Source organism: Nycticebus coucang, chromosome 20 (genome assembly GCF_027406575.1).
Source record: "Nycticebus coucang isolate mNycCou1 chromosome 20, mNycCou1.pri, whole genome shotgun sequence".
NCBI lineage: Eukaryota > Metazoa > Chordata > Mammalia > Primates > Lorisidae > Nycticebus > Nycticebus coucang.
The window spans coordinates 53,791,358-53,813,689 of NC_069799.1; the positions used below are offsets into that span (position 1 = coordinate 53,791,358).

The window sequence follows — 22,332 nt, forward strand, 5'->3', positions numbered from 1 at the left end:
CGAAATGTCCTAGGATATTTACTATGTATTTTTCTTCTAGGAAATATTGGTAGATTACCTATTTTCTGAAAGAAACTAAAGTTATTTAATCTAAGTCTTAAGGAGTTTATAAGTCTTGTAGGCTGGAATAAATGGTGCCCATATTTAATTCTAATGCAAAGAGGAGGTGAATTCCAGAGATAGCTATTAATGCAGATAGAGTTTCAGAGGAGAAAGAGAGATTATTTTCAGCTGCCCAAACAGGGGGATAGTCCAAGAAAGGTACATGGCATTGAAGAACTGAGGTGGAATGGGAAGACTTTCTTGGTGGAGGAAATAGGCTGAGCAACGTCTTTATAGCATGGAGAACTGGTGGTGTGTAACAGCGAAGAGAAAAGAGTGAAATCTGACCACAGTGCCAACTCCACACTGGGGAGCCACAGAGTGAAGACTGAAATGACAGATAAGAGCCAGTCTACCAAAGCCTCTACTTTCTTTTACAGACAGTTGTGAGCCATCTAGGACTACTAAGCAATTATTTAATTGATTTACATTTCCCCCTCCCTACTATGGGAGGCAAACACCATTTTATCTCTGTAGTGTAAAAGGCATTATAATTTCACACCCAACAAGTAAACAAAATTCAAGACAACTTTCTGTGTGTCACACAATGAGTTAGAAATAACTCTTACATTTTTGCAATTCTGCAAGGGATTTCATTTAGGACTCTAATACTTCTAGTATAATTTGGTGAGAGGACAGGAGTGGCCCCAGTAAGATGGATGTCAAGGTGCACACCCAGGGAGCTCAGGAAATCCAACCTTCCAGGGGTGAGAAGATGATCAGGTCATATTGACCAGAACCACTGGTCTCTGGGTTTCACTGTCTCTGCTTTCTAGACCCCAGGACTTCACTCTGGCTCCTTCTGCAAAGCCCTTTATCCTCCCACCTGTTTTGCTCTGGGCACTGGTACTAAATCTATACTCTAGGTGAAACCATAGCAGCCCTGATTCAGCACGGTACTGTGCATGTGTGTGTGGGCACCCACATTTATAAGCATGTTCAAATATGTGTACACACGTTACACAAAATGGCAATAGCACAATACCATTATCTTACTCTGATATCTGTCATTTTGTTGCGAAGACCAATTGTTTCCTAAGTAGTTCATGAGCATTTTGATAGCAGGCATATTGCATCGTGCACACAGACAATATTCAATGAGTGTTTACAGAGCAATTGATTTAAACTAAGTCTTTGGCCTCATGGACATGCTATACTTCCTCCCAGGATCAGGAGAACAGCTGGTTAACACACTAGGTTCAAAAGGATAAAGTATGGTTCCTATTTTCCTTTAGATCTATAAAAGGCAAGACAGCTTATTTCATTGAAAGCTCCTGAGATAAGGTAACTGAACACATCCTATGAAAGCAATCTGTCACTGTGTACGTGTGTGAAATCAACCAGCCTGTAACTGGAAGATGGAGAAATCACATGCTAAATAAGAAATGCAGGTGGTGTTGGCAGATGGACACGGTTCACCAACTGGTGTGGTTGGGTGCCTACCTCGATGAAGAAGATGCTGGCTGCCGATGTCGGGTGGTGATACATATAGACTGTCACAAGGATGGCTGCGGCTATGATGAGGACCAGGATGAGAATCCCCACGATGAGGCCAGCGTGGAGGGAACCCCCTTTCTTCTCGGCCGCACTGTCGTCTGTGGACGCTGAAAGAACAGGCCAGCTGTCAGGACCTTCATGGAAACACCCTTAAGCTTGCATTTTTTCTAGGGAGATATTTTATGATTTTTAACGAAGTACCATTGAAGCTTTTCTTTCTTTCTTTTTTTTTTGCAGTTTTTGGCCGGGGCCAGGTTTGAACCCGCCACCTCTGGTATATGGGGCCGGTGCCCTACTCCTTTGAGCCACAGGCCTCGCCCAGTACAACTTTTCTTTTTCACAATACTAATTTTTCAGAGGCTAGGTGCTCTTCGTATGGGCAATGAAAAAATCCAACATATGAATGAATAAGAAGACACTTAGAACTGTGTTTGAATTTCAACTTCAATAAACAAAATTAACAACCTTTATTCTAAAAGTACTGGCAACAACCTCTTAATTCCAATTAACTGTATAATGAATTGTACATTTGATTTTTCTCATTAAGCCAACAAAGATACCTACAGTAAAACGGATTGCTTTTTGAAAGCTTTTCTTTCTTTTTCTCATGGGGATTTGAAATTGAAGGATATCAGACATCTTTGGGGGAGCTACACAGACATTTTCTGACAGTCTGGGCATGAACTCGAAGCATAGTTTTCAAAAATCTGTTTTAAACAGAAATTTTCTTTAAAAGTGTAACAGATGGATGCTAAATGACCCTTAAATAGTTTTATCACTATCTAAAGGGAACAACACCACAGCATACGAAAATATTCCACTATACCACAGACCAGTATCATTTCCTCCAACTCTTACTGAGGTGCCTTCCTCTGTGATAACTTGTTTTCAGAGTTAGGAAAGGGAGGAATTAAATTTCTAAAGTACTAGCTATTCAAACCAAAATCAACCGACCACATACAACTAACCCCTAAAGTCTTCTCTTATTCTGAAATTGTGTAATCTTTAGTGATTCCTCAGGCATTTAGAGCTCTTCCTGGGGAGCAGGTAACTGTATCTCAGTGCATAATATAATCGGTATTTTTGAATCATTAGATAATTCTTTAAGACTCATGTAAATTCCCAAACAGTGGTTCCCATCTCTTCCCTTACCAATTCCCTTATCTTTGTTATTTTTATCCTTTTCCTCTGTGTTTTAATCACTTCTTTTAATTTAATTTTAATTTGAGGTTTAAACACTAAACCTCATTTAATAAGCACTGATTTATTTCTTTCATTAAAAAATTTTCTTAATAATAAAAAAAACCCATGGCTGCCTATGAGAACCTGTGGTCCACATGAACTAACGGATTCCAGACACAGTGGAGCAACGTGACCTTTTAACACACTTCCCATTCATCCTTTGCATTTTTGTGGGTGTTGTTTATTCTTTGCTTGAGACCCTCTGTTGATGTTCAGTAATCCTTCTCCAAATCTAATAAAGCTCAAAATTCTAACGGCTTCCTTACATAGAAATTCATTAGTGAAAGAATGGACAATTTTAAGAGTAATTCATTATCTGAAAATTCACTTAGAGTTCATCAGATGTATTTGGATTGCTTTGCAAGTATCAAATCAACAACTCTAAGAGGTAGGCATTATTATTTGGATTTTACAGATGAGGAAACAGAGAGACGTGCTAAGAAATGTGCTAAGTTTGCAAAGCTATTAAGATAGAACTAGACTCAAATGCAATCAGTCTGGCCTCAAAGTCTGAACTGCGAACCTCTGATCAATGCCTACTTAATTAACACTTAATTACACGCCCTGCTGTGTCTTTATATTTCATGCCATGAGTTCTTCTGGCAAAGGATTCTAAAATGGAGCCTGGTAATTTCAAGAAAAGAAAATTAATTTAAAAGATGGTTAAAGAATTATCATTGTGCCTCTAAGAAGTCACTTCTTTGGAACTGGGTCCCAAGTCAGTGTCTGCCATTATAGATATATCCATCCAGGTTTGGTGGAAGAGTAGGGGGAAACAAGAGAGCAAAAAAGAAGGAAAATAAGAGGCTGTTAAAAACAGGCTGCAGCTATTGGAATCACCGCATCTCCAATAAAAATCAAATGAGGCTACAATAAATGACTTCATCCATCTGGTCTTAGTGACCTTATCTCTACATTGTGGTCAATGATAGTAGTTACCCCATAGGATGGCTGTGAGAATTCAGTGTTTAATACAGAGTACTTGCCTTGCAATAAGCACTTAATTCACGCTTGCTAAGCTATTGTGTTATTATCCTATTTTTATATGAGGCAGATTGAAGCAAATTATACTGTTAGATTCACGACACCATATAAACTATGTTTTCATACTTAACGTTTGCTGCTTGTAAAAGTCGGCCTCCTTCTTAAGAATGCTGGTATTATTTCATCTTGTGAACTTAGCTTTTATTTTTACAAGAGTAGGAAACATTGCTTTCATGGGAAAATCAGATGGATTTAAAATGTGGCAAAAATACCAACTTGACTCAAAAAGGAAGCCTTGAATGTTTTTCAAGTCTCTTGTATCATTCCTTACCTTGCTCCCTCTCTTTTCCTCTTACTTTCCCTCCAGCCCTCCTGCCCTCCTGCCCTCCTCTCCTTTCCTCCATCTGACTCTCTCACTTTTCCTTTTATCCTCCCTTTCTCTACCCATCCATCCATCCATCCATCCAGCCAGCCAGCCAGCATCTGATTCTATTTCTGGGGTTTAGAGAGGATGGGAAGGGCAAGGCACTTGTGAGTTGACCCCAAGCTGCCATTTCCCAAGTGCACCAGAGGACCAGAACCTGTTAAGGAGGCACCAGGTAAGAGGTGGCCCTCCCCAGAAAGGAAGGCAAGAGAAAGGGACATGCTCTATTTCATTAGAGCCCTTGTCAGAACTAAAATTAGTTTGCTGTAATAGGTGGACGATCTTTGGAATATAAAATCATAACCAGATTTGCACTTTGAGTGTGTGGTAAATCTCATTCCTTTTATGTAGGAATAAACATTTAGTCTCACAATTATTACTCACTCATAGTTCCAATAATGATTGACTTATAGTATCTTCCCTTTAAAAATGTTCCTTTATATTTCTGTTTTTGATGTGAAGACACCATGGTCATGGCTAATGCAATTTGTATAACGTCTAGTTTGGTCCTAGACAAAGGATTATTTTATTACGTATTTGGATGACAATGATTTTAATAAAATAAATAATCTCCATAAATCTGCAATACTAACTACTAGAACAGAAAAAATAAATATTTAAGGATTTCTGAGTTTCCTGTGACTTGACGTCCTGGAAACAGAGAAAATGATTTAAGGAAAAATGTAGCAAATTCAATCCCCAAATATTACAAGGGTAGCCTCGTATCACATGCCACTGACTATTCAAAATGCTTCAGAATGATCATCTGAATGGAGTGAACAAAACAGTACAAATAGTTTTGGAGAATGCATTTTTCTACGTTCATATATTATGTAACCTTTCTTCTTTTTTTTTTTTTTTTGCTTCTGTAATGATTCTATCATTTCCCACACAACACACAATCTCTGTTCTATGGGCTTCAGGTGACCACACAGGTCACCTTCAGGTATTATGACAGCTTATCACAGCTTGCTAAACCTTCAGGTGACCACACAGGAGCAGGTATTATGACGGCTTATCATAGGTTGCTAACTCTGAAGGTGAAGTACGTACTCCAAGGATGTGCCTTGATTTTAAACTCATTTACTGTTTGGTTTTCAGTCTGATATCACTATCAGACTGAAACCTATACTATCCAATGGTATGATATCACTATCAGACTGAAACCTATACTATCCAATGGTATAGGTTTTGCATATTTATAGGGATCTTTAGATTGAAAGATCCTTTGTGTTAAAAATGATGAACACCTCAAATGCAAAACTGAAATTTTAAAAAATGCAAGCAAGTGCTCAGTAATTTCCATAACTGAAATTTAGTTCTTCCACCTCAAGGGAAGACTGCTCAAAGAAGCTAATTTCACTCCTTCGGAAAAGACAATCAACCGAAATGTCACCTGGTAGTTTGACTGCAGATAGGAGTGGGACCAAAAAGCCCTCTGAACCTGCTTCGGCACGTACCTCTTACTAAGCTCATCTGAGCCCATCAGGAGTTAGGGGAACATTCCAGAAAATGCCAGAAGGAATCCAGTCTTCAGGCCTCAAATCATTGTATTTGTAGAAATAACTTATGTCCTTTCACTTATGTCCAAAAGTGAACAAAAACCAAACGAGAATCTCTCCCACATACAGTATCACACACGGGAGAATTTTTAGCCTTACCTCGTGTATTAGAATAAGAGGAATTCATGAAAAAGGGCATTGCATTCAATGCCATAAAATGGAATGTCCAAGCCAAGGAAAGGAAGTATAGAAATACATTTTAAGAACCTCCTCCAAAATGAAGGTCTTTTTTGCACTCTGAGAAATATTTTGAAACATAAATGGAACACCTAAAATCAACAGTACCAAAGATAACACACTCTCACCTGATGCAGTGAGTGAGCTGTGTCGTATCCAGATAATCATTTAGATATGGAGAGGACCGTAAGAACTGTCAGATATATTAAAGCAGTCTGCTATTGTGGGGTAAGTTGTAGGTGTAATAGCAAACAACACATTTTCAAAAGGTAATTATGTACATATTAGAAGAAATTCAAGACCTTGTGAAAATGTGTTTAATTTGCCACACCCCGTAAGAAGTTTACGACTCCATTTGATAGAAGGAAAGGTAAAGCAAATAGGAAGAGGAGGAAGGGAAAAAGGGAAGGACATTAACGTTTCTCTTCAAAGTGTGCTACTTAATGTAAACGCTTGCTATCTCTGAGATGCAGTTTTTTCCGTAACTGTTTTCCCCATCAGGATTGTCATGCATGTGACACTGACAATCTGTATTTAGAATTATAATTCTCTAATATTGTGAAGCAATGTGCAGGGGTAGCTTAAATGATCTGTACCTGCTACTGAGTCTTGGGACAAAGCAAAACTAAAATAGAAATATTCCTTGTCTGAAATTTTGCTCACTTTAGAACTAACTCTTCTCCTGGCCTGAAAGTGAAACAGTACAGCCCATAAATTCCATAATGTATTAATGTCCTTTGGGGGACTGAGAAGCTGATGGCTTGGACAAAGTCATGCACAAATTCGCTCAAAATTCATAAATCTTACACAGACGATGCCAAAATGTTCTTTTTTCTTTTAAGCTTCAGAAGGAAGTTAAGCTATAAATGCTTACAATGTTAGCGTTTCACTTTTGGATGAAAAACACACACAGGCACGACTCTCCCTGTGGAATATTATCTAACGCATTTATAAGCTAAAGCATGTAACGGAAGAAAATCAAGTGATAAAAATGTTAACGAAATTGACTTTCCTTTGGAAGTTTCCCTTGCAAGTGATCTCATTTTGGAGCTCATGTTTTTTTCTCTCTTAGCTGTTTTACTTTGTATACGCATGATCATGACCTTGACTGCATTTAGAGTGTCTTCTGGTGCTTTGTGTCTTTTTCTTATTTTTCAGAATTCTCTTAGCGCTTAATCACAGTATTACTATTTTTATTTTTTGGATACTTGCCAGTCTGTCAATACTATTCAAGTATTCAGATATACCTACTTCAACTATATATCACTATGTCAATACTTCAGTAATTCATATTAAGGCATCACCATCGAAGAGATTTGGATAAGTACTATGAAGAGATATTAAAACAGGTGCTTAGAACACAGCTAAGTGCATTAGACATGAGCCCAAATCAGGAAATTCTGCAGCCTGTGCTACAACAGGGCAGCTGTGAAATTCCATTCAGGGAAATATATAAAATGCTCTGGGCTGAAAGTATGGCAATCCTTTTTGCTTCATGATAATCTGTTACCTTTCATCTAAGAAAATGAAGCTAAATAAAGTGTCCATAAAATTATATTAAAAGACATTGTCGATTGCATCAAAATGAGAGATTTTTGGATAGCAGTGATTCTCATTCAGTGATTGGTGCATGTGCACGTACAAATATCTAAAAGAGCGGGCTTATGTTGTCTATACCTATCATAAGATAAAAATGAATCCTTGGAATAATCCATTGTCGCCTTCCATTTCTTATGCATATGTGCTACCCTTTGTAACAATCTACCTGTCCCTTAATGTTTTCAGCAATCAAAATCTTTATAAGACTTTTAAACTTTTCCTAACAGCAACTTTGTCTATCATTATTCTTTTCCTCTACTAAAAACATTTAACAATTATTTTTGAAAAATTAAGCGTCTCTACTTCTATAGAGTAATCCACAAAAAAGAAATCTTGGTACCTGAAGTTTTTAGCTGAATATGAAACTAAAGGGTTTCCTGGAATGGTTTCTCTTTTCATTCCATTAATTCCATGCCAATCCCTTGCAAGGTTAAGACATTAGGGTTTTTAACTACAGACACAATTTAGTGGTGTTTTCCTAGCAAGTATATTCACAGTGACTATGAATGACTACATTAAACATAAGGTTGACGAACTCTTATCAAGATTTGGGAGGAGAGACAAGAGTGCCTCTTCATGCCACTTCATCTATGCATTCCAGAATAATGCCACTTGTATTAAAACATTTAATTTATATGCAGAACCTAGGATTATCACAATGAATGTTTACTACCTTATCAAATCCATCAAGTTTTCTCAACATGGAATAGAAATCCTCTTCACTCTCTTCCTATCAGTGTGGAAAGACAAATGTGTGTCCAAACCACTTAGTTTGCCTGGGGCTTCCAAAAATAGCATCAGGATCTTACATCACCAGACCTGAGGGTCAGCGTCTCTCTTCTGTGAAGTGGGCGAAATAACAATATCCGTCCATGATGGTGGTGAAGATGTGAGATGATGCTTATCAAGGCTTGTCACTGTGTGTCAGTATAGCAAGTCCTCAGTGAAATGGTTGCACTATGGTGATTAGCATTACTCATGCTAATTGTTATTCTATTGATTACTATATTGGTTCTATTAGTATTCTCAATACTGTTATTATTAATGCTAATTATTATTCTATTGATTCCTATAGAGAACTGGTTCACTAAGGATAAGTCTGTTCTTCATCATAGCTGCACTACCAGGACAGCCTTCTTAAAATTATTCATGGAAAGGGCGGGGCCTGTGTCTCAGTGGAGTAGGGCGCTGGCCCCATATACCAGAGGTGGCGGGTTCAAACCCAGCCCCAGCCAAAAACAGCAAAAAAAAAAAAAAAAAAAAAAAAAAAAATTATTCATGGAAAGAGGGAACCTGCTTCCTCATGGAAGCTTAAGGACACATTGGAGAAAGCAAGGACACCTTAGTGAATGGTTTTTCCACTGGAAAGGTCAAGCTCCGTCTCGCATGCCCTCGCACTCCCTACCCACCCCCAGGGAGGCATGCAGGCTCAAAGAATCCACAGCCACTACCTGGAAAATAAAAGCCTAGCTGTAGAAGTCCTGTGGACTAAATAAAATGAACCCTTCAGTGGTTATCTATAAGCAGATCTTTTGAAAACTGCAGAATCCTAAACTAATTTCAAGCTCCTTAGTGTTTATGTGTAAAATTAATGAAAACCTTTGGATTTCATTAATTTTTTTTTTTTCCCTACAAAACCATGGATTAATATAGTGGCCAGAGAGACTAAGTGAGCCTGTGTGTGTCTCAGCATTGGAACTATAGACACTGATGTTCTTAACAACCACACACTGCTTTTGTTAGGTGCTGTGGTTTGATGTCTCTCTCCTGCAACTCCCCAGGGAGGTAAGGAAGTAGGATTCTGTGTGCCACGTACCCCAGGGAAACAGAATTAGAGGATACAAAAAAAAAAGAAAGAAAAGAAAAAAGAACCCAACAATGAGAAAACCCAGAAAACAAAAAAATTAAATATAAAACTGGGTAGAAGCTTGAATTGTTTAATTTCACTTGAGTTTGCGTTCCCAGAGCTAACAAATAGTGCCACACGTGTCAAGGGTAGAAAGGACATAGTGAAGCTGGTAAGAAGGATGGGTTCAGGGAATTCAGGTTTCACGGCTTATCCCCACTACAGGCAAGATATGACTCAGATTTGAGAGAACCAGTTAGCCTGTTTGGGAGGAAGGATATTATAAAATTGTATCAAACTCGTTGTCCCTCAAGTCCTGGAATCTCCCGAAACATAAAGCTCCATGAGTGGAATGTGGAATAGGTATGGTTTGGGCAGGGCGGCCAGTAGGCCTGACCTAACCTGTCTCACCAAAGGGCTAAAAAGCTTTGCAAAAAGGTTGCACTATGTAGACACACGACACTTCCATGTCCAGTTACAAGGGTCGCAAAGTGATGGAGGACTGGATCTGAGAAGCAGTAAGCATCCATTGGACTTTAAAGCTCTGAGATTTGGCAAAGCTGCTGCTGCGGTAATTTTTGAGATGCTAGATGGTTTTGATAGGAGAATAGCAGACTGATGACCACAGAGTCAATGGTAGATCAGAACCAGAGCCCTTGGTGTTACCACCCAGCTACGTGCCTTATAAACCATGTGACCCTGGACCAATTACTTAGATCCCTGGGCTTCTGATACTTCATGTGTAAAATGGGATTACAATAGCGATTTCTTCACAGGGTACTGTGAGGATAAAATAAGTTAAACATGCAAAGTTCTTGTTAGAAAACTGCCTGGTATATATATATAGTTAATAGCCCAATAATTGCTAAATAATTTTATCATTATTACCAACTACATGGGAAGGTTCTATGAATAATTTAAAGCAAAACATGAATCAAATAATCAGAAATGGCAAATTTTATGCCTGCTAATTAGAGAAGCTGGTTCACTAACGATAAGTCTGTTTGTTTTAGCTCAGAATTTCAAGAAGCTTGGAAGAATTTATTCATAAGAAATTTTAAAAAACACTAGGTTATAAAACACATCAAAATACTTCTCTTTTCCTTCTTTCTGTTTTTTTTGTTTGTTTGTTTGTTTTATAGTGAGGTCCAATTTGCATCTTAGAAATGCACAGATCTTAAGTGTACAATTTAACAAATATTGCAGACTGTATATACCCAGTAACCAGCACTAGAGACAAGATGTAGACAATTCCATTCCCCTATAAGCCTAGGTGCAGAATCCTGTAGATCAGTGGTTCTCAACCTGTGGGTCTCGACCCACAGGAACTGTATTAAAGGGCCGCAGAATTAGGAAGGTTGAGAATCACTGCTAGACTAAATAAAATCACCCTGGTCTGCAGTCTAACACTCCCTTGCCCCAACCCTAACAATTCTCCCACCTGACAAACACTTGTACTGATTTCCATTATTGTATATTACAGTGTGTCTGAAAGGTCACCATTAATAGGAAAAATTAACAAATGCATATTATATTTTATATTTTAATATTTTTACATGTATTTATCAGCATGTAGAAAAACATTTGGTAAAATTTGGTAGTGGATATTTTGTAAATAAAGGTATGGTCAGCTACAATTTTCCATTTTCCCTATGTATGTATGTATGGAGACTTTTAGGCCCCCTGTAGTTGGATTTTACTTGAATTTCATATAAATTTCAAAAATTTTTCAAATTTCATATAAATTTCAAATAAATACTACCTGTACTCTGACATGTTTGCCTTCTTTTGGTTAGCAGTGCTTTTAAGGTAGATCTGTCTCATTGCATGCATTAGTAATTCTTTTTTCTGCTGAAAGAAGTCCACTGTATGGACTTCATCTGCTTCATACTTCATCTGTTTATTCTTCTATTGGTGACTATTTCTAGCTATTATCAAACATTCTTTATTTATTTATTATTAAATCATAGCTGTGTACATTAATGCAATTATGGGGTACAATGTGCTGGTTTTATATACAATTTGAAATACTTTCATCAAGCTGGTTAACATAGCCTTTACCGCATTTTCTTAGTTATTATGTTAAGACATTTATACTCCACACTTAGTCAATTTAAGATGTACCCTTGTAAAATGCACCATAGGTGTGGTCCCACCAATTACCTTCCCTCTACCCATCCTTCCACTTCCTTCCCCTCCCCTCCCTCTCTTCTTTCCCCTTTATCTCAGGCTGTAGTTGGGTTATAGCTTTCATATGGAAGTGTGGGTGCTTATATATTGGTTTCATAGTAGGGCTGAATACACTGGATACTTTTTCTTCCATTCTTGAGATAGAAGAATATGTTTCAGCTCCATCCATGTAAACATAAAAGAGGTAAAAGCTCCATCTTTTTTTAAGGCTGAATAACATTCCATGGTGTACATATACCTTATTAACATTCATGTGCCCAACCAAAATGGTCCTGAATTTATACGCGAGACCTTAACAGACACAAACAATTTGATATCTTCCAGCACCATAATAGTCAGAGATTTTAACACCCTTTGGCAGTGTTGGATAGACTCTCCAAGAAGAAACTAAGCAAAGAAATTTTGGACTTAAACTTCACCTTACAATTGAGTTTAGTAGACATCTACAGAACATTTCATCCTAACAAAATTGAATACCCATTCTTCTCATCAGCTCATGGGACATCCTCCAAAATTGATCACATCTTAGGTCACAAGTCTAACCTCAGCAAATTTCAAAGAATAGAAATTATTCCTTGTATTTTCTCAGATCATCACGCAATAAAAGTTGAACTCACCAATAACAGGACTCTATTTCCAGCTATTAACAGCTATGAATACATTTGCTAAAAATTATCTTGCACCAGTTGCTTTTTTATGAATATAATTTTTTTGATAAATAAATGGAAGTGGAATTTCTGGCCCCAAAGCCCAGAACTTTATAAAGAAACTACCAGAGAGATTTTTGAATTGGTTATATAATATTACACTCCATCCTCATCAATATTATTAATACTGTTGAGCCATCTTCACGGGGGCAAAATTGTATCCCACTTACATTTTGGTTATTTGTCTTTTATTATCAATTTTCAGGAGTTTGTTACATTTTCTTAGTGCAAGTCCTTTGTTATATATGCCTACTGTAAATCTTTCTCCTGCCTTCTCATTTTCCTAGCAGAGTTTTTGATGAACAAAGGTTTTAATTTTCATGTCTATTACTTTTTAAAATCGGTCTTCTTTGGGGATATTAAACTTATTAAGATTTTCAAAGAATGAACTTTTGACTGTGCTAATATTCGCAAATGTCTATTTTTATTTCACTTTTTCTGCTCATTTTTATTTTCTCCTTTTAAAATTACTATTTTTAATTGATAAATCATAATTGTATACATTTAATTACTTTTGGGCTTTTGTACATTACACGTGTCCCAAAGGTCACACTCCGCTCATGTTCTCTGCTCATCTTCTTAAACTTAAAATGGAGGCTTAGAGATTAATTTTGAACCTTTTTCCTTTCTAAGTCCTTGCTTAGAACTATGAATTTCCTTCCAACTAATTTTAAGCAGCATCTTACATGTTTTGGTATATTGTATCCATTATCATTGCATTGAAATATTTTGTAATTTTCCTTATTTCTTCTATAACTCATACATTATTTACAAGTTTTGTATACTTTTCACATATTTGGGGATTTTGTAGATACTATATTTTTTCTTCAGAGTTTTGTCAAATATAATCGACAAAAACCATATATATTTGCAGTGGACAACATAATTTTTTGTTATATTATATATATGTATTGCGAAATGCCTGTATGTGCGAAATGCCACAACCACTCATATCACATATTTACCTTTTTGTGTGTGATAAGAGTATTTAAATCTACTTTCCTCCAAATAGATATTGTCAATGTTATTCATGTCATTCTTTTATAGTCAGAGAATATATTCTATAACAGCTCAATCATTTAAATTTAGGATGTTTTTATGGCTCCATGAATAATCTACCTTGTTACCATTTTATGTGCAGTTGAAAAAAATTGGGAAGAGTTCTCCATAAACATGAATCAGATCAAGATGGTTGTCAGTGTTGTTAAAATCTATATCCTTCTTCGTTTTATTTTGTATTTTCCTTTTTTGGTCTGATTTTTAAAAACTGTAATGGTTTCCTGGTGAATGTTCCCTTTTCCTCTTTTTATGTTCCTCTTTTCCTATGTTGATACTTCTCATCTTGAAGACCATGTACTTTGATATTTATATAGCCAAACCAGCTTTGCTATGGTGCTGTTTGCAGTATATATATTTTTCTATTATTTTACCTTGAAATGATTTATATCTTTGCCTTCATTTTTCATGTACATTTCTTAAACACAGCATACAGTTGGATCCTGGTTTCTTAATAATCTATGCTTTTATTTGGAGTGTTTATCTTATTTACATTTAATGTAATTATTGGTAGCATTAGATTTGGTCTGCCATTCTGATACTTGTTTTCTTCATGTCCATCTGTTCTGTGGCTCATCATTCCTCTCTCTTGCTTTCTTTAGGTTAAACAAGTATTTCTTAGCATTCCACTTACATTCCTCCAGTGAATTTTTGGCTCTCCATTTTATGTATTTTTTTTTTCTTTAGTGGTTGCTGAGTATAATGTTAACATGTGTTAAAATCATTTATGGCTGAAACTTTGTCCAGCAAGTTTTTAATTTATTATTGTAACTGAAATAACAACATTTGGTCACAGTAGCTTACAACACTGTTATGAATTAGTGTCAAATAATTAATTCCTGTCCTTACTACACAGGACACATTTAAAATCCTGCACAGTATTATTTGAATGCTAAAGAATAAAACCAAAGCAAAAAGTGCTCTTAATGAAAATCCATTGAAAACCTAGCTATTGAAGAAGATCAAACTAAATTTACCATCTTATGGATTAAACTACTCTCTTTAAAGAATTATGTCATTTTAAAAATAGTACATCTTTAATATGAATCCAGTAGATGATTTAATATACACCCACATGAGAGAAAAGTTCAATTCAATTCAAGTTAGAGGGAATGGGAATGAGGGTAGGGGAGGAGGGAGGAGATTGGTGTGCTTCCAGTTGATGGGCACAATGTGAGGGTATATGACTCTGTAACTATTAATAATACCTGATTGGAGGTGTTACGTTATTTTTTTTTTACATGTGTTTATTTGGTTTCCACTTTTTGCCTTTGCAAAATTAAAGAGGCTTAAAATTTAATAACAATAACATTGTTTAAGATAAGGACTAGAAACAAAAACCACATAAAGAACGAACGAAGATAAATACAATCAGAAAAGAAATCAGATGATTAATACAATGAAATATTGAGCAATAATAATAATAATGCAAAAGTATATATATTTTTCTATAATTTTACCTTGAAACAATTTGTATCTTGTTTCACATTGTCAGATAAAAGTATGTGTATCATAGAATGCTTTTACTCTGAGGCTCAGTATGGAGTTAACATCTTTTTTTCCCCAAAGTCTCAAAAGATAGGGACTATTTATTTTCATAAATAAAAACAGAAGATAATTTCAAAAAACAGATCATACCTAGCTAAATGATGTCAGTGGCTCTCAGTGGTAAAGGTCCGGCTCCCTTCTTTGGCATAGAGGCCAGAAATGCTGAGCCTCTACTTCTCTCTCAGCCTTTCCCCCAATAGCAACCATATGTAAATCTTAGCCTCAAGCAAATAAAATGTGGCAACTGTTTAGAGTCACCCAGATCCAATAGACTTTGATGGCCCCACACCTCTGCCTCTGCTGATCCCTTTGCTGACATCCCTTTCTTCTGTCCCTTTTCTACATAAATCATACCTGTACTCCAAAACTTAGATCAAGCATCACCTCCTAAGGGTAACTTTTTTTGTAATTACAGTTTTGTTTAGCTGTCTTTTCTCTGCTCTCCCGTACATTACCCTGAGTTGACCTTTGCACACCATAATTCAATATTGACTGACTTCTCTACACCAGCCCGTGAGACCACTTGCTTCTTTAGAGAAGGCACTGGACCTTTTTTATCACTGTATCTCCATCACCCACCAATGGGCTTGGTACCCAGTAATTCAAGAAATGTGTCTTGAATACATCAAACCCAGTCAAATCAAATCACCATCAAAGTTAATCTATCACATTAGTGACATAAGTATCACTAATCATAATCACTACACATTTCACATTAAAGTATACTCACGTTAGACAAGTTTAACACACTGAGAAAGGGCATGAGAAATACCAGGTCACAAAACTGTTCCTAGACTTCTTCATACATCACAGATTTCATGGTAATCTAATGGTACATGGAGGTTTCTTTCCTCCAATAAGAGATTCCCAAGCTCAGGTTTCAGATGAGAACAGGCAGATAGAAAGTCAGATTGGAGAATAGGAGCACAGAAAGGAAAGTAGAAAAGTGATAAAACATGTTGCCGGTGGCAAATGGAAAGCGTATTTACAGCTGGTCTTGGAAGCTATGTGTGTGTGTGTCCTAAGAGAGGCCATGCTGTTTCATCCTGCGCGTGTTCTATCAGCAGCATAAATTCCAACTACAAAGCCTATCTACAGACCAACTTAAAGGGGGGAAAGTATTTTCCATTGTGATTTTTCTTGTTTTCTTTTCCTATTATGGATAACGATTTTTTTAAGCTATTAGACTGAACAGTGAAATTCCTAATTTGTAGGAATGGTTTTAAATGGCAGCAATTTCATATGGTTCAACAAAATATAGAAAATGTAACTATTTTATTGAAATATATGGCTATGCCAGCAGTTTAAATGGAGTAATTTGCACATACACTAAAATGAGTTACGAGGTAACAGATGTGATGCTTTTAGATCACTCGGCTCTGGGTAGCAAGGTGCATTCTCTACATGTAGAAAAGAAATTTCTGTTGCCACAGTGAAAATGTTGCTTCAGGGAACCACAAGGTGTACTTGAGGACCAATGGGGAAATTCAAAGTAAGATATACCATTCTTATTTGGGGAACTCTAGCAGAAAGAAATCAAGAATCCACTCAACCCTTGATGCTTAAAGCCTAATTTGTGGTCTGGTGACAACAATGTCTTTGCAGAGCTTGTTGGAAATGGCATGCAAAGGTTTGGACTTCACCCTAGAACTCCTGTATCAGAAGATGCATTCTTTTGTGTGGTGTGGTGTGTGTGTGTGTGTGTGTGTGTGTGAGAGAGAGAGAGAGAGAGATTGGGTTTTGCTCTGTTTCCTAGACTAGAGTGCAGTAGGATCATCATAGCCCAGTGCAACCTCCAACTTTGGGGCTATGAGATCCTTTTTACCTTAATCTCCTGGGTGGCCAGTCTGGCTAATTGTTAAGTTTTTTGGAGAGCAAGGTCTTGCCATGTTGCCCTGGGTTGATCTTAAACTGCTGGCCTCAAGCAACCCCCCATCAGCCTCTTAAAGTGCTAAGATTACAAGCATGATGCATCACACCTGGTTCTAAATGTGCATTTTTACAGGATACCCCATCTCTGGTGACTCCCATGCTCCTCATTATTTATGAAGTGTTGAATTGAACCATTTATTTTCAGCTTCACTTTACACTGAAATCACCTGGGACTTTAAAAAATATTGATTCCGTGGCCCCAGCCCTAGGTGTTAAAATTCAGTTGGTATGGAGAACAGTCTGAGTTCAGGAAGTTTTATAAGGCAGAATAATTAAATTAGATTGTAGGGCCCAGATAATTCCAAGGTACAGAAAATTGGAGAACCACAACCTTAGGAAATGTTTAGGAAAGGAATCCTTAATCTCAAAAAAATAAAATCAAAATAACATTTTAAAGTGTAAGAAATTCTCACTATTATGGTATATATATACTAAAAATAAGAGTTAGCACTGTTGTGTGAAGTAGCCAAACAAAGCAAAACTTAAAACTAAATGTCAAGATATTTTATAGTTTTAGAAACAGAAAGTGATAGATATTCAATAGCTCGTCAAAAGGAAATAACAGTTCCCCTTTGCTTATATGACTGTGAACTGCCCAAAAGAAGCGGAGGGGGAAAAATAGAAAGAAAAGGCAGGAAAGAATTGCGAACGATAAGATGCTTTAATGATTTATTTCTGAAAGTCAAAAAATAATTTGACTGGTAAATGAAACCCTGAACACTTGATATATCACTATAGGTAATAAAAATACAGCCTTAGAAGTATTCCAGTGCAAAAAGTCGGAATAATGTTCTAACATTTTATCTTTGGATGAAAAGACTTATGATATATTCAGAAATAGGAAACGGAACCCAACAGGAATAGAATTTAGACCAAGCGTTCCATAAGGGTTCGTTCAAAATACATCTGTTTTAGCTCTTTGAAATCAATCACTGCATATTTGTGTCTCTGAATTGACTAAACCATGTTCTGCAAAGTGCTTAATGCATCAATTTTGACATCTCCTTGAAGGAGCCACCACCCTCTGACTCAAGAATAAAGTTCTAGGTTTGTAAAGTTCCTAGCGGAAGAAGAAAAGACACAATGCCACTTGCATTATACGTCATGCTTATCTGGAGCGTTGATACTTTAAATGTTACAAACAATTAAAAACATATGTTCAAGTATGTTTTCAAAAAACTTAATTCTATCAAGGAGGAAACCTTCGAAGGAACCAAGAGAGAATGAGGTATGGGGGTACTTTGATAAGTCTCAGTCATCAAATGTTGAAAAATGCGATCAATTCAGGATTTTGAAGGTTGGAGTCCTTTTGACATCTGCAGTGGAGCAGAGTGGCACAATCCAATTTGCTAGATCAAGTTGAATCTGGTTGAAGACTTCACTTCCCAATTAGAAATCCTTGCCACTAATTCAGCTTGCAAACCTCTTCTCAGCCCTGGGTATAACTTTTTCCAGTTTGCATCTTGAAGACATTTACATTTCTAATTAGGAAGTGAGTGCCATTTGGAAGCAACCTAATCAAATGTCACAGAAAGCATTTAATAGTTTTACTTGCCAAAATACATAGCTGGGCCATTCCTTAAAAATGTACTTCTTCTAATAAGCTACTGCTAACACGTCAAAGCCCAAAGAAGATATGGTTTTAAATGCATATAATCATTTCTTACAGAAATGTATATGTTTAAAGAATGCAGTCTAGCTACCTTCTACAGGTGAATTAAACCTGAATTTGTACAGAGACCAAGGAAGCTGGAAGACCTTGACTTAGATTTTGAACAGAAACTCCATGGTGGCCCTATAATTTGGAGATAACATACTGATAATTCTGACAACACTGAATTACACAAGAGAATCAGCGCCCTGTGATCTTCCTAGAAAGGATACAGTGGAAGCTAATGCATCATTACACGCAAAAAGGAAATTCTCCTTTCAAATACTTAGTTGTTATAGAAAAGGTTAAAGAATATAGTACTTGTAATTAAAATAGCTGGCATTTCCAGCTAAGAGACCCAAGCTGGAAAGGAGAAGCAAGGACTTAAAATCTGCATCAAAGTTCAAAAGAGGCTGGGCGCGGTGGCTCGTGCCTGAAATCTCAGGACTCTGGGAGGATTGCCTGAGTTCAGGGGTTTGAGACAAGTCTGAGCAAGAGTGAGACTCCATCTTTACTCAAAATAGAAAAATTAGCCAGGTATTATGGTGGGTGCCTGTAGTCCCAGCTATTTGGGAGACTGAGGCAGGACGATTGCTTGAGCCCAGGAGTTTGAGGTTGCTGTGAGGCTGAGGCACTCTATGTTGGTGGTCATCTGACCTTTTTGTACCTGTTTCCTCATCTATAAGATTGATGCAGTAACAGGTCCAACTCTGGGGAGTTGGGTGAATTGAGTGGGTTAACGTATGCACAGCCTTTAGAATGGAGCCTGGTCACAGTGAACGTTCTTTCTTCCGTCTCTCCCTTTACCACGTTCTTTCCTCCTCTTCTATTTTTTTCACATGTAAATAAGGGACAGGTAAACTATTTGATTAGTATTATGAGTTATTCTAAACTTCATGCAGATCTTCTTATTTATCATTTTTTATTTATTTTTGTTTTAGGAACAGGGTCTTGCTATGATGCCCAGGCTGGCTTCAAACTCCTGGGCTCCAGCAATCCTCCCACTCAGCCTCCTGAGTAGCTGGGGCTACAGGTGTGTGCCACCCATGCCCAGCTCTATATCACATCACATATTTTGTATTCAATTATTTACAATGGTCACAGAAGCCTCTATCTTATTAAGAGGCTGGTACTCACTAGATATCATTTCACTTATTTTAATTTTTTTCACATTCTTTTCTCCAAATTACGTATTTAGAGACCTTAGAATTTCCACTCAATCCTAAAGGTTAATAAAACTTCTTCAAACAACTAGCCTGAAACTTCAGGAGGCTTTACCTCGACCTAATCTAAATGTATCAGGAAACTCACTGCACCATTGAAGATTCATCCAGAGTGACTTAGCAGATTGTAACTCAGTCTGTGTCCTCTGAATGGGAAACCCTGTTGTGTGACTTAGGTGTCCGGCCGCTCAGAGGTGTGTTTCACGCTTTCATACCAAAGAGGAAGGTAAAATCTCCTGGAAAGTGAATGTATAACCATGTCAGCTGTGCATTACACTAAGAAAATCGACTACTTTAACCCATGGAAATCTCCCAGAAAGACTCACAGCCGAAGTGAACCAGTACCTAATAAACAATGTGTGGAAAGGCAGAGTCATTGGTTTCCAGCTACATACTGACTATTTTGATAGATGTCATCCTTTTCCCAGAAAAATACACAACTCTAAATTAACCAAGTTCATCACTGATCAAAGTTAACTAGGTGGGATAATAGACACGTTAATTTGCTTCATGATGGTAATCGTTCTACTCTCCATGTGTATTCTCATAACTTCATGTTGTAAACTTCAAGTACACACAGTGAAATTTATTTAATAAAAAAAGAACAGGCAACTGAATCAAGAAATCAAATGTGCTCAATTTCTTTGCAACAATATAGGGACATTTACAAAAATGCATTAGATTGGATGTTTAAAAAAATTAACTTTGATAAATGTTAGGAAATATTTACATAAAACATACTCATTATTAGTTCAGTCTTGCAAAAATTTGATGGGAATGACAATTCTGAATTCTGAATTCTGTTTTCCACAGGCTTAATTAACTAACGAAGATAGATTTCAACTGGCAATCCTTCCTGCATCTTTACATTCCGTAAAATGAAAAGCAACAACAGCACACTAACTTAATAAGCGTGCTATAAAAAATAATGTGTGATGTTTCCAAAGTACTCTTTTGAAGACACATTTATTTTAATACTGGTCAGGTTGGTCTGCTCTAATTAAACTTCAGGGTTTTTAGGAAAAGTGCTTTGTAAACAACCCCAGGCATGGAAAGAGTTGGCAGGATTACTGTGATATTTCGAAATTCTGATGAATATCTCTGCATATCAGTTATCTAAATAACATCTGGAAATCCAAGAGTTGACTTTCTTGATCCTTAAAAACCTACACTTAAATCATGGTACTTACTTGATTTCTTATCAGTATAAGGTAGTTCTAAGGTAGTGCTTTAAGAAAACCCCTAATGTTTTATGATTATTTGATACTTTAACAAAACTAGGGGTTTCTTTGGGATAATTGGTAATATTCTAGAAAACTCCTTATCAAAGTCTATTCCACAAAACATTAGGCCCGTGAAATGCTACTTGTAAAAAGCATTTATAAGCAAACAGTGGAGAAATCTTGAGAACCATCTTGAAAATTCTTTATAATGCATGTTCTCCGAAAGCAGGGGAGTGCTCTAAGCCCCGTTCATTACAACAGCCCCAAGCCTGCACTAGGCTTTGCAATTAGCAAGCACTTGGCATGACTCAATAACTGAATGAATGAATGAATGAATGAACATTGAAGGCTTTGAACAGTTTTCTAGCAAGGAAATTTTTTTCTTTCACTCAAAGTATCTCATACCTATTTGAATACAGGAATTCTTTGTTTTTTCCTGTTAGCAATATCAGGCAAACAGAATAATAAAAAAAAAGATAAAAGAAAGTCTAGAGAAATAATATGACATATACACATGGAGCTACCTCTGCCCATATTAAAAATTAAATGGAACAAATAAAACAGGTGCCTCTGGGGGACTCTCAACCTTCCTTTCACTTCTTACCCCACTTCCTTCTTCAAAGTGAGGTAACCCCAGCATTAGGACTTATGTTCACATGATGCTTCCTCTGGGAAGTCTTCACTGAGGGGATTGTGGCCTATTAAGCACTAAGATTTTAGTTTATTTCTAGTTAGTACACATTTTGCACTAAGATTTTAATTTATTTCTAGCTAGTACACATTTTGCAAATAGTCATTTATAAATTTATCTACATACTTCATTGATACGATAATGAATAAGAAATGAATGAAATAAAACATTATAATACAGAAGCAAAAACACATAGTGGATAACGGACATAATAGTGATATTTGTGAAGAGCCCAGAAATGTTCTTTTCAGATGAAATGATACAAAATCTAAAGATTATATATATGTGTGTATATATATATATATATTTGTAAACTGTGACCTAAAGAAAGCATAGAAGTATTGTTTACTTCAGGTAGACTGAGTGATTTAGGATCTAGTCTCTACAATTATAGAGAAAATCATCCCTAACAATGTACATATTGGATTTTGACTTACTCAAGAAGTCATCTGTGGCTGCAAAAGCAAAATCATGCCTAGATTAATGTCACGATACGCCCTCATTCACTTAATAGATACTGCCAAGGAGAGAACACCCATTTCCTGAGCCGAATGAATAATTAGTAATGAAAATCTCAGATATTGAGATCCAGTGAACTCCAAGGAGAATCTAACATAGTTTAATTAATAGGACACTACAGTAGAACAGATGTTCAACTATAGTAGAACCTCTCTAAGT

General features: G+C 36.6%; 1 protein-coding gene across 1 annotated transcript in view; it reads right to left on the reverse strand.

Annotated features, from left to right (window-relative positions):
- The window catches only part of PLXDC2 (plexin domain containing 2), a 370,639-nt gene that overhangs the window by 22,223 nt on the left and 326,084 nt on the right, over positions 1-22,332 (reverse strand). The window contains exon 13 of the mRNA XM_053572952.1: positions 1,546-1,706. Coding sequence (XP_053428927.1) covers positions 1,546-1,706 — 161 coding nt within the window. The remainder of the gene's footprint in view (positions 1-1,545; positions 1,707-22,332) is intronic.